This window comes from Crinia signifera, chromosome 1, assembly GCF_055691185.1.
Source record: "Crinia signifera chromosome 1, ASM5569118v1, whole genome shotgun sequence".
NCBI lineage: Eukaryota > Metazoa > Chordata > Amphibia > Anura > Myobatrachidae > Crinia > Crinia signifera.
In genome coordinates, this window is record NC_139217.1 from 462719397 (window position 1) to 462744118 (window position 24722).

The window sequence follows — 24722 nt, forward strand, 5'->3', positions numbered from 1 at the left end:
CATATGTGCGAAATAAGCGTTTAGTCGGCCATGATTGAGGATGATGAAGATGGACCTTGCTTGTAACCCAATGTAATGCTGCCTGCTGTATTGGGAACTGTCGTCCTTTGTTGCTGGATGTTTGGGTCCCCGCTATGTAATGTGTATGTACATTATATGTGTACCAGTCATATCTGTAGGTCTATACAGCCTTACTTACAGAAAGCAGCAGCTTTGTGGGCACCTGAGAAGTGGTGCAGATAATCTCGCACACAATATCTAGGTAGACCGTCAGTAGGTCCGCACGAAAAGAACAATATGCAAGTAGACAGTGACAAAATGTTGATATGGGGGGTTACCAATTTTTTTTTGGGGGGGGGGGTGTCCATGTCGCCACCTCAGCACATAGATCCCCCCAAGTAATGTGGCGTGTATCCCCGCGTGGCTTGCTTCACTCATCATGCTTTGGGGCCACTTTTCCGTTCTCAATCTAAGTCCACCAGCATGAAAAAGTCCTATTGATTGTCTGTGAGCCATCCTGATACCCCAGATGGCACCCCAATGTGTTCCAGTGGTACAGCCAGTGACCCTCTATTTCCCCATACATTTCCTAACATGGAAGCAGGATGTCCCCCTGAGATCCCAGCGCCTCCTGTGTCTGTAGACTCTTTGTTCAGAGGAACACTCTTGTCCTTGAGGCAAATTCATTGACGTCCTTAATGGGGCCTACACACGTAGCGATTTCAGGCCATGTTAAGAGCGATGTTACTTAATTTAAATACATCCCTCAGAAAATAGCCCTACATCGCTGTGTGTGTGGGGGGGCCATAGTGATAATGATGCTTGGCCCCACGCATCGTTATCTCCCAGCGATTATTAACAGTGTTCCCGCACCATTGCCGGTAGCCGCCGATCATCTGCTGGTAATACCAGCAGCTGAGTCACGGGGTGGAAGGCTTTCCTTAGCCCAGAAGGGCAAAAATCGCTCGGTGTGTATAGACTGAGCAATTTTCAGCCCAGCGATTTTTTTTTTTTTCCCCATCATCGTTGTCCATGCACACTGGTCAAAAACGGCCAGTGTGTACGGACCTTTAATGTGAGTATAACAGGTGAGGATAGGGGGCCCAGACTTTCAGTGATGTCATCCGTATCGCAGAGCTACCATAGCGGTCTGTGGCCCCCAGTCCGGGGCTCCTAAATCCACCTGAAGCGATAGTATTTTTATATAAAATGTGTTCAAATTTATTGTGTAGGGACTGAATTTATTCCGTGCCCTGGAAACCAGTGCATTATATGGAAACTTTACTATCCAAGGCACAGAACCTCTTTAGTTCCTATATAATAGTATAGCTATTCATTAGTGTTCCACCAGGGGGCACAACAGGACTCTGTAAACAACATCATTGTGACCTTTGCCGAGCCGGACCTCATTGCAATATGTTACATTGTCGGATTTGTTGTGTACTAGCCGCCTTTAGATGCACAAAAGTGTACCAGGGATGGGGAACCTTCGGCCCTCCAGCTGTTGTGGAACTACGCATCCCAGCATGCCTTGGGGGTTTCATAATGGGATATGGTCTCTAGGTTGACAGTATGATGGTCGACAGGGCTTAGATTCACACGTGAAATAGGTTGACAGGGCCTACCATTCACTACGGCATGGAGGGACAATAGGGTTACATCGACATTTGGGACAAAAATGTGAAAAACTCATGTTGACCATTTCACTGTAGACCTTCCTATTTTTGACCTATGCTTGTGTCGGCCTATTTCTTGTGTCAACCTAATGTATGTCGACCTTCATACACTCTCGCTTATGACCCATACCCTTCCTATTTATGTGCGCAGAGTTGTGCACATCTCCGCCGGGTTGTTCCTAACCGTAGCTCTTGCCATGATCAGTGGGCACTTAAGCCAATCATATCCTTGCATCCAAGCTACATTCATCCTTCTGCCCAATTATAGGCGCACACACTGGCTGGGGAACACCCTGGTACAGCCCTGTCATGTGACTCTCCCGTACCTGCATACGTTCTGAACCAGAGTATAAGCAGCGTGACTGGGCCTACATTCACCTCTGCATCGGCCCTATAGACACAGAGGGGGGTAATTCAGTTCTCTGGTACGGCCGTAAAGCCGCTTCTGTGCACATGTTTCCTCGCATCCCACAGAGGTGCGCAGGAATATCTGCAGACATTGCTCCACGTAATAAGCATCCGCACAGCGGCACGTCAGGGAGGCTTCCGACCTGATTGGGGTATGTAGTACTGTGCAGTCACATGAGCAGAGATATTGGGCTGGAAGCTGTGTTTGTCCATACAGAGAGAGGGCTACTGAGAGCTGTGTGTGGGGCTTAGCCCTGTGCAGATGCTGGGATCCGGGAGCGAGGCACCAGAACAAGTCCTGTAACTCATGTCCTGTGGGCAGCTCTGTAATAACTGCTGATAGCAGAGGGGGGGGGGGATTCCTGTTCCTGGAGCCGTCCTCTAGATGATAGTGCAGAATTGAGGCTGGCAGTGCTGTACGCCCTTGGGTCACTTATCTGCCTGGGGGGGGATTTTGGAGACCTGGAACCTCAGAGTGATAGAATGATGACTCTTTCCCTACTGTCAGCTGTTGTACGGTCATTAGGTAGATCCATATTATGTTGACGACTGAAGTTCGACGTGGCTAAGGTTGACAGAGTTGGAAGGTCAAGACAAATATTCGGTTGACAATGGCACGGTCGACAGACAGAAGAGTCAACATGAGTTTTACCTGTTTTTTTTTTTTTTTTTTTTTTTTTGCCGACTTGTGCCGACAGGAGGTATTTCAGATCTTACCATCCACTCGGTGCGGAGGGAGAATATAATAGTGTCCCGAGCGCAACAAGTCACCGTGCCCGAAACATGGCGAGCGCAGCGGTACACTTTGACGGTGTCCATGTCGTTCTTCAGTGGTCGACCCAATACATGTCAACATAATGACCCATAACCCTGTCCGCTCAGGAGAACGTTGTTATCCGCAGTTCTCAGACCATGTCCAGTGCATAGTGTAGTACCGCATATGAGCAGCAGGGGGCAATAACACTATTAAAGCCTCTTAACCAGCCGCATCTGAAAACTACAATGCAATGGTATTTGTCCTGTAACCGTCACATTGATTTGTGTTGTGAGGAAACGAGAGCGCGTCACAGATGTCTTTGTGAAGTGTATCACACACAATATCCTAATCTGAATCCTGGAGGAAATATGATGGGATGTAGCAGAAGTATGTGAGCTGGATGTCGTGTCCCGTGATACATTCCGTCTGTGTGCGCGCTATAAAGACTAGTGCGACTGTCTCCATCGCTCTTCCTGTCTGCTAGCGCTGCGCACGAATAGGGGTATGAGGCCAACTGTACGGTAGATATGATGGCACCAACTGTACGATAGATGATACGACGGCGCCATCTGTGTTTAAGTGGCGTTACTGGAGTACTATCACACTGCGGACGGTGAAACATCCGCTCAGTACCTCCACCACTTCCGCCTCATAACTGATGCTCTCCCCCCATGATATTATATCACATCAAAGGCGTTCTCCTTGTTTGATTGAAACGTGTCCCTCATACACCTATCCTTAATACGCCATGCGGTGTGAGGGGCCTGGCGCGTTGGGAAGCCATGTTTGGCACGGCTGCAGCAGTATTGTATGGGGGCACGTCTGTATGCAAGTGAACATACCCAATTTGGCTGGTCCGGTAAAGAACCCGTTTCACAATGCACGTTGGACCAGGGTCATCGCCTTTCACACTGTGCCCGTGTCTGCCGCTGGGTGAATTACCACCCGCCTGCTTCAGCCACTGATAACCAATCAGCAGATTCTAAACGTGACCCCCCGACAAATAACCCAGGTTACCCCATTCACACTGCAGCTTATCCCCAGGTTCTGGTTGTATTCCAAGGACATACAACCCACTTGTCCCTTTACACCAGGGCTGGGCAACACCGGCCCTCCGGATGTTGATGAACTACACATCCCAGCATGCCTTGCATCAGTTTCAGCATGGCCACATAGCAAAACTAATGCAAAGCATCCTGGGATGTGTAGTTCACTAACATCTGGAGGGCCGGTGTAGCCCAGCCCTGCTTTACACCAAGCCAGATAGATAGATAGAACTCCACCAGTGCAGCACTCCAGACCATACAGAGACCTTCTACCAGCCATGGTTGGTAGTTATATGTATGGTCTGGAGTGCTGCGCTGATGGAGTTCTATAGTTATTGATTGTGCGGGCACCCGACTCAGCTGCATTCATACAGCAGAGTGCTGGACCGTTGAACAGATAGGGACTAAGTCGTCCTTTTGACAGGCTTTTAACTAGTTTAAAAATAATATACTCACGTGTGTTTCACATATGAAATAGTCTGCTAGGGCTTGTACATGGGATATGGTCATTTGGTCTACAGCATGATGGTCGAAAAGCATTGGGTCGACATGGGTTTAGGTCAACAGGTCGACAGTCAAAAGGTCGACATTGGGTGTTTCACTGTTTTTTGAGCCGATATGTGCCGACAGGCGGTATTTCATGACCTGCCATCCACTAGGGTGTGGTGGGAGAATAAAACCGTACCCGAAGCATTGCGAGCGACATTCGGGTAAAAAAAAACAGTGAAAAACCCCATGTTGACCTAATGCTCGTGTCGACCTAATGACCCGTTGACCTAGACCTAATGCTTGTAGACAAAACAATCCCAACCCGGTTACATTGGGTTACAGCTACGCGAATGAATCGGATGGAGTAGTGTCACTACTGGCGCATGAATCAGACCAAACACTGATGCGACTCATTTTACCGGCTCTTCGCAGAGCCAATGATGATCCCCGTTCCTGCATCGCCGAATGCCAAGTTTCAGGCATTATTTCTCTGGGACGTGATTACAGCATCGATCAGAGTATAGCAAGGTGTGAACTTCACGTTTCCTCCGCACAAACCTTCACACCATCAGATCACTTAATAAAGAGAACAGGACTGATGGGAACCAGGTTAATAATTATAATTGAGGATTTGTTGTGCTTTCCTATAAATGTTGAATAAGTCCCAGTCTCTATTCTTACTTTTAACGACACCCACACAATATATTCTCATTATAGCTATTACAGATTGCCTTTGTGACTTCATTGGTGTAGTCTGTACACACCTTGTTTAGACGGTTTTATCTTAAACAACAATGTGTTTATATAGTGTCGCGCAGAACATTCAATAACATTACATTACATTGCCGGAAGTAGGATTCGAGATTGTATATAAGTACGGCTTTCATTTACTGTAGTTCAGTCAGCCAATTATACATTTGTGCGAGAGGATAATGTGCAAGGGTAATGGAACTTGGCCACCGCCATAGAATATGACAATGCTGAATAATTGTCCTCCATTATTGCTTCAGTGATGTCACCGGTTCTTAGTGCCCTGATAGGCTTTTATCTCAGAAACGTTCCTTCCACCCACAAAATGGCTGCTGCCACTGTTTGTGGACGTTTTGTCCTATCTTGAGGCCCAGTACCAGAAGAGGGCCTTCACAATGGGCTTTTGGGGTCCTCTGAATCTCCAGTCTTGAAAATTCTGCATGTACGGTTTAGACGACAGGCCCACGTTCAGCCAGGGGGTTTATTAGTGTATTATCATGTAAAGATTTGTTTGTACCTGTTACAGTGGATATATTTCTTCCTGTGATTTCCTCACTGAGTGGAAATAGACAGCTCTGTTTTGGAAACTCCCCAAAACCTAATAAAAGCCAGTTCAGCGCCGTTCCTCTAAGCGGCTAAAAATACTGTTAATTATTTGAAAGTGGCTTTACTGTAAATTCTTCATAAAAAGGAGAAGGAAGTTTACCTCATACATCTCTAATTTAGGAAGTTAAATGGTGCTAAAAAAGTGCCTGTGCCTGCCGGAGTCAGCCAACACCACAACCCGGATTACAGCTTAATTTATGAGGAACAGGGAAGGGCAAATATTAATCAGATGCTGATAGCGAGTAATGGCATTCTTCTGAGCATATCACCCCTGAGCTTGTTCCAAGGCTACGACTGAAATGCTTGCGGTTCATTCTCATTCCTTCTCCTGAACTTCTGCCCTTCAACTTAAGGGCGGCGGAGTCGGCCATTTTGTGGTCTGAACCAATGTATCCATGATGCATGCTGCTTATCTGTTTGGAGCTTGTGACGTCTCTGAGGCACGATGTACGAAGTGCCTCATGGCTCAGCGACTTGCTCTAGAGAACCGATAGGCCACATTCTCGGGAATATTGCTTCATTTACTATATGTCAGTGACAGATTCACTTAGATATTACATAGAAAATATGACATCATTTACACCACTCCATGGCCAGTGGTATCCTGGCAACGGTCAATAAGTCGACTTTGAGAAGGGTGTGGCCATCTGATGTCGGTATAGCAACGGTCAACACCACATGTCATCGGCGATTTCAATCATCCAAGCTTTATTGTTCAAGGATTCTGCATAGAAATTACACGGTTTCGCTAGATAACATGTCCTGGGTTATGACTGCTTTACCCACCTACCATGGAGAATAATCCCATGCTTTGTTGTAATCCGCATATGTGAATCCGTTCTGGTAATGTCTGCTTACCGGCACGGAGACTATGGAAAAACCCAATTTACGTGTAACTTCCCACAGCGGCTTACATTACAGCTTCCTTCCATTACTCCTAAGACATGGCGCTTACATCCTTATCTCTCTATGATGGATAGAATTCAGAGAATGATGTACGCTTTGTGTACTGGGTTATACAGACTTCTTGTCTGCGCTGAGTATTCCTGGCGTGACTCACAGCAAGATCATTTCAGTGAGGATTTACAGTTTGTGTTCCTCAGAGAAATGTATATATTTTATTCTATAGATAAACAATGAATCTTACATGTACCAAGCTACAGAGATCCACAAATTCTCCCACATCTATTCCCCGCGTCCTTCTGATTTACATAGACTGTGACAGCAGATAAGAACCACTTGGCCCATCTAGTCTGCACCTTTTTTAATCATTTAGGTATAATCTCACCCTTTTTGCTCCTTATTTCTTTGTAAGGATATCATGATCTATCCCATGTATGTTTGCATTGTTCTACTACATTAGTCTCTACCACCTCTGATGGGAACTAACCTTTTCTATAAAGTAATTTTACCTCAGATTTCCCCCAAACACCCCCCCCCCCCCCCCCCCCGGTCAGTGCATGTCCTCATGTTCTAATACTTCTCTCCATTTGAAGATGTTTCTTTTGTGAAAGTTTCTGTCATGTTTCCCTTCTCTGTCCCAAACTATACATATTGAGGTTTTTTTTTAGTCTTTCCTGGTACGTTTTGTGATGTAGGCCATGCACCATTTTAGTTGCCTTTCTTTATCCTGTCTCTAATGTATTTATATCCTTCTGGAGATATGGCCTCTACAACTAGACACAGTATCTAGATGAGGCTGCCCCAATGGGGTGTGGTATGGGGTTCCGACAGTCATTAGCCCGACGTCGGGATCCCGACTGCCCGGACTCAGACAGCATGGTGAGCACAACAAAGCCCCTTGCGGGCACGGTGGCTCGCTACGCTCACCACCTATTCTAGTCTCCCTCTATGGGGGTCGTGGACCCCCACGAGGGAAAATAGTGGGTGGCCGTCGAGCAACAGTCTGTCTGCGTTTTGACAGTCGGGATCCCAACGTCGGGTAAATGACTGTCGGGATCGCGTTCGGCACCCGCACCAATGACCTATACAGAACTGGGCACAGTATCTAGATGAGGCCGTACCAATGACCTGTATAGAACTGGGCACAGTATCTAGATGAGGCCGCACCAGTGACAATGACCTATACAGTAACATTATTACTTATTTCTACTGCTGATACCTCTCCCTATGCAACCAAGCATCTGACTTGCCTTCTTCATTGCTTTGTTACATTGCCTACCTGCCTTTAAGTCCCCTGAAATAGTGACACCTAGATCCCTTTCTCCTCCGTTATAGTGCACCTGATACAATACTTTTATATATATTGAGACCCAAGTGCATGATTTTGCATTATTTAGCATTAATCTGTAGTTGCCGTTACTCTAATCTACCTAGATAATCTGTCATTTGTGTTACCCTCCTGGTGTGACCACCCTGTGGCATATTTTTGTGTCACTGGCCATTATATAAGGGGCCGGACTTACTGACTGTACTTTACAGTAAGACCCGTCAGCAGACAGGTAATTAGGTCATCTGGTCTCCTTGTTTCCCTAAAATACACAAATCTTCCCCGTGAGATTAGTACATTGCACATAATGCGATGCATATAGAATAAATGACAGCTGTAAGTGCAATTTAGGACTCTGCTTACTGTATAACATTTCATATAACACTTTAATAGGTGCCGTTATGAAGTGTGTGTATATATATATATATATCACAATAAAGAGATTTGCAAATACATGGAAATTGTAGCTATACATAAATATACCTGTGTAACGTACACCAGTATCCGTGGAACAGCCCATGAATGTGGAACTGGCTTGGGGAACCAATGTTCTCTCTGTATCCGTGCAGAACACAGGCCTCACTAGCGTCTTAGCACTGGTCACATATGTAGTGGTCAACACCAAGTGGTCTACGTGCGCAACAAAATGTTGCGGAAGTGGTCGACATATGAAATGGATGACATGCCGTATCAGTTTGTAGCAAAGAAAAATCACGTAGACCATTAACATGTCAACATTCTGTGCGTGAGTAGACCTTTTGTCTTGGTGACACAGAATAGACTTGATGCATAATATTACGCTGTTGGTACTAGACTATTTTAGTTCTATTGTAGAGGCAGGTGATTTGGGTAGTCATTATTTCTGTCCACGCCGACAGTCGGTAGAACTTATACACCGGGTATACCGGGTTATTAGACTCTGTTGCAGAGTGCCGTCTAGGTTGGGTTCTCCGGTAGGTGGTGGATGTGGTTCTCGGAGAGCAACACATTCAATCAGCGTAAGGACATTATATACAGGATATAATATATATTACAGCACAGTACATTGAATGTAAAGTGTGTAGATGATGAAATATTACGAGGGTGGACTGTCGACCTTCTCATTGTCGACATAATGCTTGTGTTGACCTTCCGACCCTGACGAGCTTAGGTCTGTCGACCTAGCGATCATATCCTGGGGGCCCAAGCCTGGCTTGTTGCATCTATGTGCCCATTATGTTTGGGGGAGATGCTTATCGAACACTATAGCAGAGATTCAAGGGGGATGTATCGTACAGATCTCAAATTTGATTAGTTGCTATGAGCAACGCCTCCATTTGTCCACTTCTCCACTCTTTTACACCATCTGAATCATCAAACCTTTGGTTACAGACAGGGTTCCGTCAGAGGTGCGCCAGTGACCGGCTGCGCATACTAACGCTTATTCCAATAGATGAAACCTTTGCTCTTTTACTACTTGCACCTCTATGGGGTGCGAGCATAAAGAAGGTTCTCCCAATTCACGTCGTGCAGGGTTCCGAACAGATTGTATCTCTGAGCCCAAGACCGTTTCCCCTGTGCGCTCTGTAATGCCCACCCCTGGGTGTGTGTGTGCACTATTCTTGATCTGTCATTCAGCCTCTGCATTCCTATAATCCCCAGCACACAAGGGTGTTCTATTCATACGGGTGGGGTACTACTGTGCGGCAGTATTAATTGTACCTCATAAGGAGGTTTAACCCCAGAATGTGGAGCATTGTATGAAGATCGGATAAGATACTTATCATGTCATTTACCCTTTCCTGGGATGTAAGTGTGGTTCTTTCTGTCTCTGCATTTATTACACTGATCTCTCCATTACTCCTAATTTATTCCTTCTAGAACACTTCCCGGCATGTCAGACTGATCCTGCAGGTTCCCATTATTCGACGTTCGCAGCTTACTGAGCCAACCCGAAGTCAGTGTACATTTGAATGCGGTTTGCAGCCTTCCAAAACCGCCGCAACAATGCACCGCCCACATTTCTCCCCTAACTGATCCAACCCCCACAGCGGCTTTTACGATGCGCACCCCGGAATTGGGGTGTGCTTTCATGCAGCAAACCCCCGTTTTTTTGGTTGGTCACTACGGGGATTTTGGCTGCCTCCAAAAAGTGCCAAAAAAGTCCCGGCTTCCACACAGTGACAGGAGCCAAGTGCTGCACGTAATGTTATTAGGGTTCACTCTAGGCTGTTTTAGCGCCCTGCCCAAGATACCACGTGCCTGTGCATGGCATCTATTCACATTGACCAGGGAGCTTGGGGGGAAGCCCCCAACAGTGATATCGGAGATCCAGGCCCGCCCACATTGGTGACACCAGCGAGGCCGTACTGCCGAACTCAAGCTGCCCTCTAACACCCTTCGAAGCTGTGGTATGGCCGCTAGTACCTGCTTGGTGCAGCAATTTGCACCTGCAACTCTGATACGCTGTGTTGTGCTGTGCTCCACCTAATGCCTTTCAGTGTGGATTTGACGTACGGGTGTGCGCCTTTCGCCACGCATGTCATATCTGGACCTGCCCACCAATGTTAAGGTCACCTCTTTGGGGCGCCTTGTGGTTGTAACGGGGGAGTGTTAAAACAAGTCCCCACTTTTTCCTTTTTTTTGTTTGACTTTCACAACTTATCCCAGTAAAGCCAGGGGGTAGTTTGGGCCCTAAACCTTATTATGCCTAGGGGTCCCATGAAATCCTAAACCGTGTCTGGTGCTATCAGGATGATCCGTCCACCCACTGACATCATCTCTCTGGAAGGCCCTTATTTTGGGCCGTGTTTCCGATCATTTATCTCGGGCAGCGATAATTACGCAGCACAAGTGAAGCATTTTCATGTCTAACGTTGCTGGCTCCAGACGCTATTTGTCTGTCTGCAGCAATTCAGCAGGAAAATAGGGAGAGGTTGGCTTTTTATTTTTAGTCTTCCCTTCGTTCCAGTTCTTTATATCTGACTCGTACATGAGATTTCTAAGATTATCTCCAGGCGTTTTATGTGTATTGTCCATGAGCAGACAAGAGCGAACCAGCCCGGAGGGGAGGGGGGGGGGGGTGTAAAGATAAAATCTCCAAAAAGAGCTGTACCCAGCCGCACGTACCATATGGTATATTGCTGCAATGCCACCACGTCTGTGCTCACAGGAGACACACAGAAATATCTGCCCTAACTGCGCTGTAAAACCCTATATTGCTGGTACAGTCCGTCCGGCTTTATGCCAGGGAGCTGATAAACTTCTAATGGGGCACTAAAAGCAAACACTGCCATGTCAAACGTGTATGTTTTAGTTGGTGTAAATCACGTATTAGTTGGCATGCTACCCGGGCAGAAATGCCAGTCTGCCATAGGTACACACGCTTCCCCCATCCACCAGCTACAGCCGCCATTCTACCCTCTTCCCACAACATCTAGATTTTGACCACTGCCATCTTTACCTCTGGTTTCGTGCCGTCGTCTGTAATTTGTTGGTATCGTGAATGCTCAGTGTACATACAGTGTACATAGTTGTGTATTGTCGGTGTGTAGTACAGGATAATAATATAGCGTTCAAATCCGGTGCAGTTCCTCTTCTCTGCCTGGGGTGGTGCTTCTAGAACAGTGTGCAGGGTTTTATCAAGGTGACTATCAACCCCTTATACCAGGGGTGTCAAACTCAAATTCATCGGGGGCCGCATCAGCAGTTTGGTCACCCTCAAAGGGCCGATTGTATCTGTAGGTCCCCCTGTATAATTATAATGCCATGACACCACAGGCTGCTCCCCCTGTATAATATAAAATGAATGCCATGACACCACAGGCTACTCCCCCTGTATAATAATAATGCCATGACACCACAGACTGCTCCCCCTGTATAATATAATAAAAGTAATGCCATGATACATAAATGATTATACAGGAGGAGCAGCCTGTGGTGTCATGGCATTATTATTATTATTATACACGGGGACACCTCAGGAAACAGCAGATATATATATATTTTTTATTGTGAGTGTGATCCTCATCCTCACTTACTGTTTCTCCGTCTGTCCTGCAGCTGCTGCGGCTTCCAGCTTTTCTTCACTGCTTGCTGCGGCCACACTCTCCCCGACTCCCGGTCCAGCTTCCCTGCCTGCTCCTACTTCTCTACAGACGCATGGGCGGGCGGCGTCGTCATGATGTCCCCACCCAGTGTCTGTCACTGCCGGGCATCAGAGGGAACAGGTGGCCGGGCCCTCCTCCACGTAGCCGTGGAGGCCGGCGGCCATGTTTCTGTAGCCGCATACATATGTGCCTACAGGAACATGGCCGCCGACAGTGGAGGAACAGGTAAGGCGGACGTGGACGCGGCCCGCAGCACTCCTGTTTTAGACACACTGCCCCTGCGTGCTATCTCCTCGCGTGGGCCACATGACGAGGTCTGGCAGGCCGGATTTGGCCCGCGGGCCTTGTGTTTGACACCCGTGCCTTATACTGTATCTTAGTTCATAAGTGCATGTTATGATCTGTGCTCAGACTTCACAACGCTGCAGTGCTGCGAAATTCACCGCCAAAATGGTTGCTGCACCATTTTTTTCTCTGGAGATCTGTGCACGCGCAGTAAGGTCAGACTCCTGCGGCACTGAAGCCGGCAGAGAGGAGGTGGCTTAGAAGCAGGAGTCCGCACTCAGGCCGCCTCCTCTGCCTTTGTGGAATGCGCCAGTGGCCAAATCCTGGATTTCTAATGTGCTTTTTTAACCGCTATACTGACGGGATCGCATCCGATGCGGCCACTCAAAAATGTCCACTAAGAAGTTGCTGGAAGATCATCTCCCAGCAGCTGCTGATCTCTGAGGGACAACCCAACCCCCTGGCATTGAAGTTGTCTACCCCATGTCCCATCACTATCAAATAAACAGCCCTCAGCCCCCCCCCCCCCCAAGTCACCGTGTCCGATTATTGATTCTCAAATCGATTCTTATTTTATTGCAAATCAATATTAACCCTTTGAGTGTCAATGTTGCTGTGAAAGATGTGCAAAATATCCGCAAAAAATGCCAGCCTCGCTCACAGCGAATGTTGGTTTTTTTTTGGGGCGCAATATTTTACTAAACTTTAATGAATCGACTTCAGATCATTTGCCGGCAATAACTAAAGTGATTGACATTCCATGACTATTTGCACATCGCTCACAGCAACATTGCCACTCAAAGGGTTAATGTTCGTGTTGAGTCATTGTAGATACTGTAGATGTTCTTAGCCTCCTTGAATCACTAAAAAGCCTGTCAAATTCTGGGCAGTTTTTGGAATCTATACTACAGTACATAGCATTAACACATGCAAATCCGACATGGACGTGTCACCCGTCATAGTAATTGTCAGGGGCGGATTTAGGGAGGAGGGCGCCCCTAGGCACAACAATAATGTTTACTAAGTAGGACAGTTTATAGGGGCAGTATCTGCATGTCCTATCCATTTACACCCTATTTAAGATGGAATATAGTACAGTACAGTGGATATTTTGCAGTTATTGGTACATTTTGGGCTGACAGTACTATCACAGGCATCCAAGTGCCACCCCCAAACATGTGCCGCCCCTAGGCCGGTGCCTCACGTGCCTAATGGGAAATTCGGCTCTGGTAATTGTGCTTAGTTATTAATCACAGATTTATAAAATTCCCATTTGAAGCTTCTCCGGCCTGATTTCACTCACGCCATGCCCTGTTACCTGGGTATTAATTACAAGACGTTAGCCAGGACAATGAGAAGCTGCTCATCAGCCCGGTGGATGCTGCAAGAGTCATTTATGTGTGACCTTTCTCTGGGACTGGGGGACAAAACTCAGTGACCCGTGGTGTCCAGCAATTGGGTGACCCCAGATTTAAAGCTTTACTTCCGATAAATGCCAGGGAGCCAGTAAATCTGCTGGAAGCCCCCTCTCTGCCCGCCAGGTTCCTGCCGTAATGTACACAGGCCTTTCTTACACAAACAGAAAAACCATAAGAATTGCAGGAATTTCACCAGAGAGACACCCTTTCATTTAGTGCAGCTTTGACCGTCCTGCCAGACCAGCGCTGAGGTTAGCTGGTGCCATGCACACAAACACTGATTGGGATTTGTTTTGAAATCCGTGTTGCACTTGGCACTCACTTAGCAGAGCCCATTATTCTGCAAGAGACATGTACTTTTATCTCATTGTCAGCGCTCTGATTATTTCCTCCTATACCGCGGCGTGTCGGATCACTGAGACAGACCAGCCTGCATCTACAGCATCTATGTATATAAAAGGAGAACTCCTCCTCACCTCTATGTGGTGAACTACCGCCACTGACCACTGGAGGCCACTCGACGGGCCAAATCACGCCTTTTATGTGCTAAAAGTGGTCATAACAGAAAGTGAAGGCAAGTTTTGCAGGGACACTGATCTGTTTCAGGCTTGCTGGATATGGAGAGAGGGAGCTGTGAAGACAGAGGTTGGAGGTAGGAGCACATAGGGACTGGAGGTGAGGTGGAGAGTTTGTATCCTAAAAACTGTCACAGCTCAAAGTTAGAGTACAGCGCAGAAACTATCATTTTGACCGGCTTTTAACTAGTAGATAATGACAGTACTGTACAGGAGATCAGCACTGGCAGGCTTAGCTCAGAATGTAGAAGACTTGCTGGGTCTTGTAGTTCCCGCATAGCTGGGTTCCAATGGCAGTCAGCTATCGGGGAGCCGCCTAAACTGTGGTCTGAAGAAACTGGGAGAATTGGGCAAAAATACATAGGGAGAGAAAAGTTCCAATAGGAAGTATGCGGACACCACCAGAAACAAAATTATTAATAATATCTAATTATGACAGCCATTTGCACATAGTATACACCTCACTAGATTATAATTTGCTAGGTCCGGGGCTTTTCTACATCACACCTCTCCTCACCAGAGCCCTGAATGTGCTCTTATTGGGCTACTTAACATTCTTGACATTTCTCCAGTCTCCAATCAGAAGTTGCACTTGTCGCCATGGAAACCACTGTAGCCCCACACAAAATGGTGGTCGAGAGTCTATTTTCCTCAAGAAAAATAAAATCGACTTATATTCACCTGTATGGGGGGGGGACCAATCCAAAAATATACTAATAGGTTAATTGGCTCCCAATCAAATTAACCCTAAAATGAAAGTCTGCGCGTGTATGTGTGGTAGGGAATATAGATTGTAAGCTCCACTGTGGCAGGGACTGACGCGAATGTTCAACTATTCTCTGTAAAGCGCTGCGGAATATGTGTGCGCTATATAAGAAACTGGTGATAAATAAATAATGGAATTCAAAAGATGGATCTCTGTTATCCGGAATGCTAAGAATTAATTAATTCATTTATCATTTGGATTACACTGCCTATAATGTACTAAGTTGTAATAAAATAAATTGCCCGGCCCCTCACAATAACTAGGAAGGTTGTTCTCTTCCACTCTGATATCTGCAGTTTGCTGGTCGGTGGATCCTGATGTGTATATAGAGTTCCGCCCATGTCAGTGTGACGCGGTAATAATAGGTATCAGTCTCTAATGTCGCCATTTCCCCGCTGGTATTTTGATGTAATTGCTGTTGCCGGTTGCTTTATTTAGCACGCTGCGTAAGTCTCCTCATACAAGTCTGCTTTGTGTGTACACAGGCGCAGGACCTCAACGTGATAGAAGAGGTCATCCGAATGATGCTGGAAATCATTAACTCCTGCCTGACCAATTCCCTCCACCATAACCCCAACCTGGTGTACGCCCTGCTGTACAAGCGGGAGCTCTTTGAGCAGTTCCGGAGTCACCCCTCCTTCCAGGACATCATGCAGAACATAGACTTGGTAAGTACAATGTGAGAGGACGTTATCGGTCATGTGACCCCCATTCCTCTGCAGGCATCATGGCGTCAGCCCTGGGGATCGCTGGTATCTGAGGGGGAAGCACCTGGATCAGCACTATGGGTACACAGGGTCTACGTTGACAGGCAAATAGGTCAACAGGTAAAAGTTAGACCCTGCTAAAGGTCAACATGTTGAATGCCAACACAAGTTGTTTTTTTTTGGGGGGGGGGGGGGGGGGTCTCTTTTTTAAAACCTTCGCTTGGTTTATCATCCATGTGTCCCTGAGGCTATTAATTAGGGTCACGGATGACGAAACTGACACAAGTAAACCAAGGCCAATCTACTTTTACCGGTTCCCATTCTAGTAACCAATCGCAAATCAGACTGTCTTATCATTGCAGATGGCCAATTACATTTCCATCCCCAAGACCGCTGTCTTAGTGCCATTGCTGACTCCGCCCTCTCATATCTGGCCCTATCCATCCACATTCTCATCATTTCTTCCCTTGGGGCAGATGTATTAAGCCTGGTGAAGAGACCAAATGGAAGGTGATAACGCACCAGCCAATGAAAATGACAGTTGGGAGCTGATTGGCTGGTGCGTAATAACCTTCCATTTTATCTCTCCACCAGGCTTAAATACATCTGCCCCAGTGATTGCCATGACCTACTGCTCTCTGCCTATCCTATCGCCATGTTGCCTGTCTCCGGTCCGTCCGCACCACTGCACCTCCACTGCCCCCCCCCCCACCCTCCTCTGTGAGCTGTTCCACTGTCTCTCACTCAATACCTCCACCAACACCGTCTTGTGCCTGAAATAGGTCAACATGGCTAATGTCAACAGGGTCGGAAGGTTGACACAAACATTAGGTCAACAATGGGAAGGTCAAGTAAAAAGGTCGGCAAGAATTTGACACTTTTTTTGTCCCAAATTTTGACATAAGTCGGCATGGACACCGTATCAGTGTACCGCGTTCCCTCTGTGTATCTGTGTAGTGTTACTGTGTAGGAGCTCTCTGTGTATCCATGTAGTGTTACTGTATATGAGCTCTCTGTGTAGTGTTACTGTATAGGCGCTCTGTGTGTATCCGTGTAGTGTTACTGTATAGGAGCTCTCTGTGTAGTGTTACTGTGTAGGTGCTCTGTGTGTATCCGTGTAGTGTTACTGTATAGGAGCTCTCTGTGTAGTGTTACTGTGTAGGTGCTCTGTGTGTATCCGTGTAGTGTTACTGTATAGGAGCTCTCTGTGTAGTGTTACTGTATAGGAGCTCTCTGTGTATCCGTGTATTGTTACTGTATAGGAGCTCTCTGTGTAGTGTTACTGTATAGGAGCTCTCTGTGTATCCGTGTAGTGTTACTGTATAGGCGCTCTCTGTGTAGTGTTACTGTATAGGTGCTCTCTGTGTATCCATGTAGTGTTACTGTATAGGAGCTCTCTGTGTAGTGTTACTGTATAGGTGCTCTCTGTGTATCCGTGTAGTGTTACTGTATAGGCGCTCTCTGTGTATCCGTGTAGTGTTACTGTGTAGGTGCTCTCTGTGTATCCATGTAGTGTTACTGTATAGGAGCTCTCTGTGTAGTGTTACTGTATAGGAGCTCTCTGTGTATTTGTGTAGTGTTACTGTATAGGTGCTCTCTGTGTATCTGTGTAGTTACTGTATAGGCGCTCTCTGTGTATCCGTGTAGTGTTACTGTATAGGTGCTCTCTGTGTATCCGTGTAGTGTTACTGTGTAGGTGCTCTCTGTGTATCCATGTAGTGTTACTGTATATGAGCTCTCTGTGTATCCGTGTATTGTTACTGTATAGGCGCTCTCTGTGTATCCATGTAGTGTTACTGTATAGGCAATCTCTCTGTGTATTTGTGTAGTGTCACTGTATAGGCGCTCTCTGTGTATCTGTGGAGTGTTACTGTATAGGCGTTCTCTGTGTATCTGTGTAGTTACTGTATAGGCGCTCTCTGTGTATCTGTGTAGTGTTACTGTATAGGCGTTCTTTGTCTATCCGTGTAGTTACTGTATAGGCACTCTCTGTGTATCTGTGTAGTGTTACTGTATAGGCACTCTCTGTGTATCTGTGTAGTTACTGTATAGGCGATCTCTGTGTATCTGTGTAGTTACTGTATAGGCACTCTCTGTGTATCTGTGTAGTTACTGTATAGGCGCTCTCTTCGTATCTGTGTAGTGTTACTGTATAGGTGCTCTCTGTGTATCCGTGTAGTTACTGTATAGGCACTCTCTGTGTATCTGTGTAGTGTTACTGTATAGGCACTCTCTGTGTATCTGTGTAGTGTTACTGTATAGGCACTCTCTGTGTATCTGTGTAGTTACTGTATAGGCGATCTCTGTGTATCTGTGTAGTTACTGTATAGGCAATCTCTGTGTATCCGTGTAGTTACTGTATAGGCGCTCTCTGTGTATCTATGTAGTGTTACTGTATAGGCGCTCTCTGTGTATCCATGTAGTTACTGTATAGGCGCTCTCTCTGTGTATCCATGTAGTTACTGTATAGGCGCTCTCTCTATGTAACTGTGTAGTTACTGTATAGGCGCTCTCTGTGTATCCATGTTGTGTTACTGTATAGGCGCTCTGTGTATCTGTGTAGTGTTACTGTATAGGCACTCTGTGGAGTATTACTGTATATGCGCTCTCTGTGTATCCGTGTAGTTACTGTATAGGCGCTCTCTGTGTAGTGTTACTGTATAGGCACTCTCTGTGTAGTGTTACTGTATAGGCGCTCTCTGTGTATCAATGTAGTTACTGTATAGGCGCTCTCTGTGTATCCATGTAGTTACTGTATAGGCGCTCTCTCGGTGTATCCATGTAGTTACTGTATAGGCGCTCTCTCTGTGTAACCGTGTAGTGTTACTGTATAGGCGCTCTCTGTGTATCTGTGTAGTGTTACTGTATAGAAGCTCTCTGTGTATCTGTGTAGTGTTACTGTATAGACGCTCTGTGTATCTGTGTAGTGTTACTGTATAGACGCTCTGTGTATCTGTGTAGTGTTACTGTATAGGCGCTCTCTGTGTATCTGTGTAGTGTTACTGTATAGGTGCTATCTGTGTATCCATGTAGTGTTACTGTATAGGTGCTCTCTGTGTATCTGTGTAGTGTTACTGTATAGACGCTCTGTGTATCTGTGTAGTATTACTGTATAGGCGCTCTCTGTGTATCTGTGTAGTGTTACTGTATAGGCGCTCTCTGTGTATCTGTGTAGTGTTACTGTATAGGCGCTATCTGTGTAGTTTTACTGTATAGGCGCTATCTGTGTAGTGTTACTGTATAGTCACCATGCAGCATAAGCTGTTGTGTAGAATTTGATTTTTCTAGTGTATTTTTCTTATTTTCTGTGGTCTGTAAGACCATGTTCATATATACGTAGTTTTCATTCCTATTATACTCACACCAGGATATTATGCGGTAGTCCCGGCAAGTTATGTATACAGAATGGGCTGCACCGCATGTATCACGCCACCGTTAGGTGACTAGATAAACCACATTCAGCTCCGATCCCAGCTCGCTCACTGGGATATTCCCCAGGCAGTGAGACCAGGAGAACGAGTGTCCGGTGCCTGCGGCTCATATTCTGTACCTGCAGGAGAGTTGGGGTAACAATTTAGTGCAGGCTAGCATTAAGCTGCCGAAATAGAACGTTTTGCCCGTCTGTCCTAAAATAATGTAATTAACACCAAGGGTTAAAGTAAAAATTACCTGAGTGGATTAGATGTGCCGGAGCCCACTGGGTATGTAAAGACGGGAAACCAGGCGGTTACATGACCCTGGAGGTATTCGTCTTACTATATTGGGAGTGAATGAAGCAGTATCACTCTGGTCTGTGTGTTTGCTGACAAGCCCAATGAGTACAGACAGCCGTAAGCAGTGACCCTCTCCTGCCCGAGGTCTGGGACACTAATCTCCTTACAACTGGATCTACCAGGTCCATCTGATGGCTGAGCAGGACCACATGGGCAGCCTAGGACTGTCCCTGTTCTGTACGTGTTGTGCTCTGGCCTCTCACTGATCCGTTTCCTGACCTTCTTTTTTTTTCCTTTTTCATGGAAAATTATACATAGTCTTTTCAACTTCTTTATTTAATTTTTTTTATAAAGGTATTGAGTGGCGCATGAGGTATTGTTGGTGCTACACATTTTAGGGAACTAGGACAAAGATCCCAGAATAATTAGCTCAGGGCAAAGGTATTGTACATGGGTGGCTGGGCGCTGGCATTACACCCGGTGTGGATTGTTAGGTGGACAGTAATTAGATCGACAGTCAAAGGGTCGACGCAGGAAAAGGACTACATGCACTCGGCAGGCTGTTATAATCTAACTCTATGCCCACTTGGATCCTGACGGAAGAACCAAGTCGATTAAAAAAAAAATATATATAAAATTCATGAAAAACTTGTGTACAGGAGACCTTTTCCTGGGTCGACCATTTTCTTGTTGACCTTTTTGCTTGTTTACCTTTTGTCGATATCAACCTAGACCATGTCGACTAATAGTGTTCAACGTATTAACTTTCGACCTGATTACTTTCGTGCGGATCTCATTGCGCCTGAGAGTCCGACTGTATGCCGGCACTGCGCCTGAGAGCCCGGCTCTATGCTGGCACGGCACCCAGTGATAGAATGGCTGGGCACTAGACTTGAAATATGTCAGACAGGAGCTGATTGGCTGCCTGTTTATCACTCTCCATTTTATCACTTTTGAAGTTTAGAGAATCTGGCCCTTTACCTGCTGCAGTATGAATTTGTCAATCTCCCTTCAACTGGGTGTAGATTGTGAGCAGGTCGCGTGCTCCAACAGATTGTGCGACCATCGTATGAGTTCAAGGAAATCCTTGCACGATCATGGTCGTTCTGGTGTTTTCCCAGCATAAGTCCCAACCTGGTCCTACCTCCAATCTCTGTCTTCACAGCTCAACAGTTTGAAACAGATCATTTTGCTTTCACTTTCTGTTACGGAGTCATTTGGTCCATCGAGTGGCCTCACTGAGGGTACTTCACTTCACCGTCTATTTACCCTATATTTAGCCATATATATTTAACACGAGCCATAGGTTACATTCCAGTCAGGGCAGGATCTCTGTGGTGCCCCCTCCGGGTTCTCACAGTCTGTTAACTTACTGGTAATTCCTATTCTCCTGACCATAATGTCCCCTAGCGGGTGTGCATGTGTGGTAAGGAATATAGATTGTAAGCTCCAGTGATGCAGAGACTAATGGCGGCGCAGCATCTTCTCCCTCCGGGACGCGGGGCTCCGAGCACTCGCTGCACAGTGCAGCCTGCAGAGCACAGAGCCCTTCTGTATCCTAGGCTCGGCGCTCTGCAGGCTGCACTGTGTATTGTGCGCGCCTGGCCGCCGGCGCGGGGTGGGAGGATGGGTGCGGGGGGTGAGCTTTGCCATTGTTGGACGCTGCCCGGGCCCCTCCAGAGGCCGGAGCCTGGGACAGCTGTACCCCTGGCGCCCCCCTGTCGGCGGCCTTGCCTAGAAATAGCATCTCAAGATGGCTGCCACACCCATGTTACTATTGTAGAGCTTTGAGGTAATTATTATTAAATATTTGTCAGATTTACAGATGTTGATGTTTAACAAGCGATGCCTCGCCGGCCGGTGGGGCGCCATTTGATTAAAACATAAATGCGCTCGATCTGTGTGATGTCGTTCCCGTGATTTCCCCTCTGAGGTTCACAGCCAATCTGAATTACCTCAGAACACGATCCGGTCACACGACGCCAAGTAACAAATTGGTAATGGCGTGTCACAAATGATGAAAGGAGATCCATACCGTTACCAGCGCGTTCTGTCCCACTGGTACATTATAGAGATCAGTCCGTTATTATACTAAGTGCATTATTATTATTGGGAGAGATGGTGCCCAGCTATGAACGGGCCCAGAAATGAAGTTATGCCAATTACTGAGCATTACTTGCATTGTTCCCATGCCAGAGGATTGAATCGGAACACAAATAATGCCCACATCCATTTAACAGTGTCCTTTCTGTCAATATTCCATCCTCCTGAGCCTCCCGCAGTGCAGAAAATAGGTTCAAACTTTCTTTATTTAGCAGAAAACCACAGCAGACAGATGAGTCTCGGAAATGCTTCAGCCCCTTTCATGTAGAGTTTGGTGGAAACCACGGGTGAGGATGTTGCTGCAGAATCGCTGTGGTGGTGGCAGAGGAAACCCAGCCCGTCTGGCGTTGGCTTCTGCTTTGAAATGTTACACGCTGAGTGCAGGAGGGCTGTTGACTCTGCAGATCAAGCAGAGAACTCGTACAAGCTGCCGTGTGACGAGTCGTTCCCAGACTGATCCTGTACTGGGAGCACCTTCCCGAGTGCTCCTTGTACCTGTGGCTGGCGCTGCCCTCAGCTTTGCCACGACTCTTATTATTTTCATTTCATTATTCTCCGTCACAAAACGTTGGTTCGGGTTACCAGAAACAGCCAGCGCAGCATTCCACGAGCGTTGCATCGTCTTCAAGCACGTTCTAGCGTTCCTCATTGACCGGTCTTCTACATAGAAATGGGATACGGTCATTGGGTCACCAGCAAGTTGTTAGACAGTCATTAGGTCGACATGGGTTAGGTCGACAGTCAAAAGGCCGACATGGGTTTTTTTACTGTTTTTTGAGCCGACATGTGCCGACAGGCGGTATTTCATGCCCTACCATCCACTAGGGCGTGGTGGGAGAATAAAATAGTGCGCCAAGCGCAGCGAGGCACCGGCCCGAAGCATGGCGAGTGCACGCGGTGCTAAATTTCAGTGTCCATGTTGACATTTGGGTCAAAAAATGTGAAAAACACCATGTCGACCTTTTGACTGTCGACCTAACCCATGTCAACCTAATGACCATGTCGACCTAACCCATGTCGACCTAAATGCATGTTGACCTAATGGTGTCTACCTAATGGCTGTATAACAAATTGCTGGTGACCAACTGATCCACACCCATAGAAATTGGCCCATGGAATTTCTTGTGTCGTCTTTATTTATCAGATAAAATGTGTGTGTGTGTGTATGGATATATCGACCCAGTCTACTCCTGCAGAGCTGGTACCGATCTGATCTGCCAGCCCTGGCACAGCAATGATTGGTGGCACCACCCAGAAGTGATCACAGTGGGGCACAGCTGCTAGTAAGCTGCAATAGCCATCACTTCAGAGTAAAACCCTCCATTTATGAGTTCCGTATTGATTATTTGGGTAGTTTTACACCGACCATCAGCCTCGGTCTTGGTTCTTCAGACGAGGGACGTGATGGAAGGATGATGAGTCCGGGCACAACTCCTACTCTCTCATCTGAGTTCTGTTTTCTGTTCCAGGTCATCTGCTTCTTCAGCTCTCGTCTGGAGCAGGCCGGAGCTGATCTCTCCGTAGAACGAGTCCTGGAAGTCATCAAACAAGGAGCTGTCGCATTGCCCAAAGACCGGCTCAGGGTAAGTGTGGATCGACCTATGGCCTCCAATATACTCCAGGCTTTGCTTCATCCCTGCTGGCTCTATCATACGGTTGCCGAGTCCAGAAAGCTGCAGTCCAGGGTACCACGTGTGTTCTGTAGGGCTGAGATGTTCATGGTTTAATAACGGTTTGAGGTTGGATCTGCATAGGCCAGGTTGTACGGACCTCATGGATCACACAGCCGGCCGTTGGTGTGGCAAAGATCCAATGCTGCATCCTAGGATCAGTAGTAATATAGGAGGCATTAAGCAGGACGATAGGTGTATGAGTACACATCCGATAAACTAATATATGTTTCCACATGTTATAATATGTAAGTAGTAATAGAACTTCCCGAAGTTATATGCGATTGGGGCACATTTTTGTTTTGTTACACACATAGCCCACCTGTCACTAATTCCATTGAAGGACATGGCAGGAGAATGGGTGATTCAAGGGAACAATAGCTTGTCATTGACTACACATTAAATGTAAATATATATAGTGGAGCTGTCAGATAATGCAGCGCAGTATTGTACGTTATGAGGAGACCAAAAGTGTCTATGTACGACAGATGTAACTGATCAGAAGGACCCATGACCAATTCCCCCCCCCCCCCCCCCCCCCAATATTACAGTGTGCCTCAGATGACGTCACATACACAGAGTGAGGCACCGATAGTGATTGGGGTCTCAGGTTGGCAGCAGAAGCAGCTGCAGATATAGATCTGTCTGGTACCTTCGTTCTCCATCTTGTTTAATGGTTAGTGTTGTAAGGGCCCACTCTGGTATTTGTGTGTTTGCTGCTTATAACTCCAGCGTTACTGGACAGCGCTGGTCACTTAATGCCAGCAACGACATATGTCCGGCACCACCCACCCCATCGTTGCTATGTAACGCCCTATGCTACACTGACATGCCTCTTAGTACCATATATAGGCTGATCCTCCCATGTCCGAAAATCCGGTATCCGAAATATTCTGAAATCCATAACTTTTTTAGCGTGACTGATACAGTGACACCTCTGCTTTGTAATGTTACAGTGTACACATGCATACATGGTATAAAAGACATTCAGGCTGTTTACAGGATAAATATACAGGATATATATACATACAGGGTGATTAAAAAATCGCTGTACACCCTTTTGTTTCAAAAACTGTGCAGGAAATGGGAAAAGTGAATACTCCAGTAAGGTAATGTTCGGTGCAATTCCTAAAAGATAGCCCACCTCCCCCATACCTTACTGGGGTATTCACTTTTCCCATTTCCTGCACAGTTTTTGAAACAAAATGGTGACTTTTGAATCACCCTGTACTGTATATATAGTTAAGTCCTATTTACAAGATTACTTATTATTAGAGATAGGATTATATATATTTGCATATGCATTTGCATATTTTGCCCATTCTCACTGGTTATTGCATATTTTACCTAAAATCTAGTGATGGTGCATATTTTAGGCCCCGCCCTCTTCCCACCCGTGAGTCACAGCACTGCTTTGCCCTGTTGCTGCTGGCCA

At 46.5% G+C, this 24722-nt stretch overlaps 1 protein-coding gene across 3 annotated transcripts in view; it reads left to right on the top strand.

Moving 5' to 3' along the window:
• Positions 1-24722, top strand: part of DYM (dymeclin) — a 276200-nt gene that overhangs the window by 211011 nt on the left and 40467 nt on the right. For all 3 annotated transcript variants that reach the window (XM_083155293.1, XM_083155295.1, XM_083155294.1), the window contains 2 exons: positions 15580-15762; positions 23087-23200. In XM_083155293.1, the coding sequence (XP_083011419.1) occupies positions 15580-15762; positions 23087-23200 (297 nt within the window). The remainder of the gene's footprint in view (positions 1-15579; positions 15763-23086; positions 23201-24722) is intronic.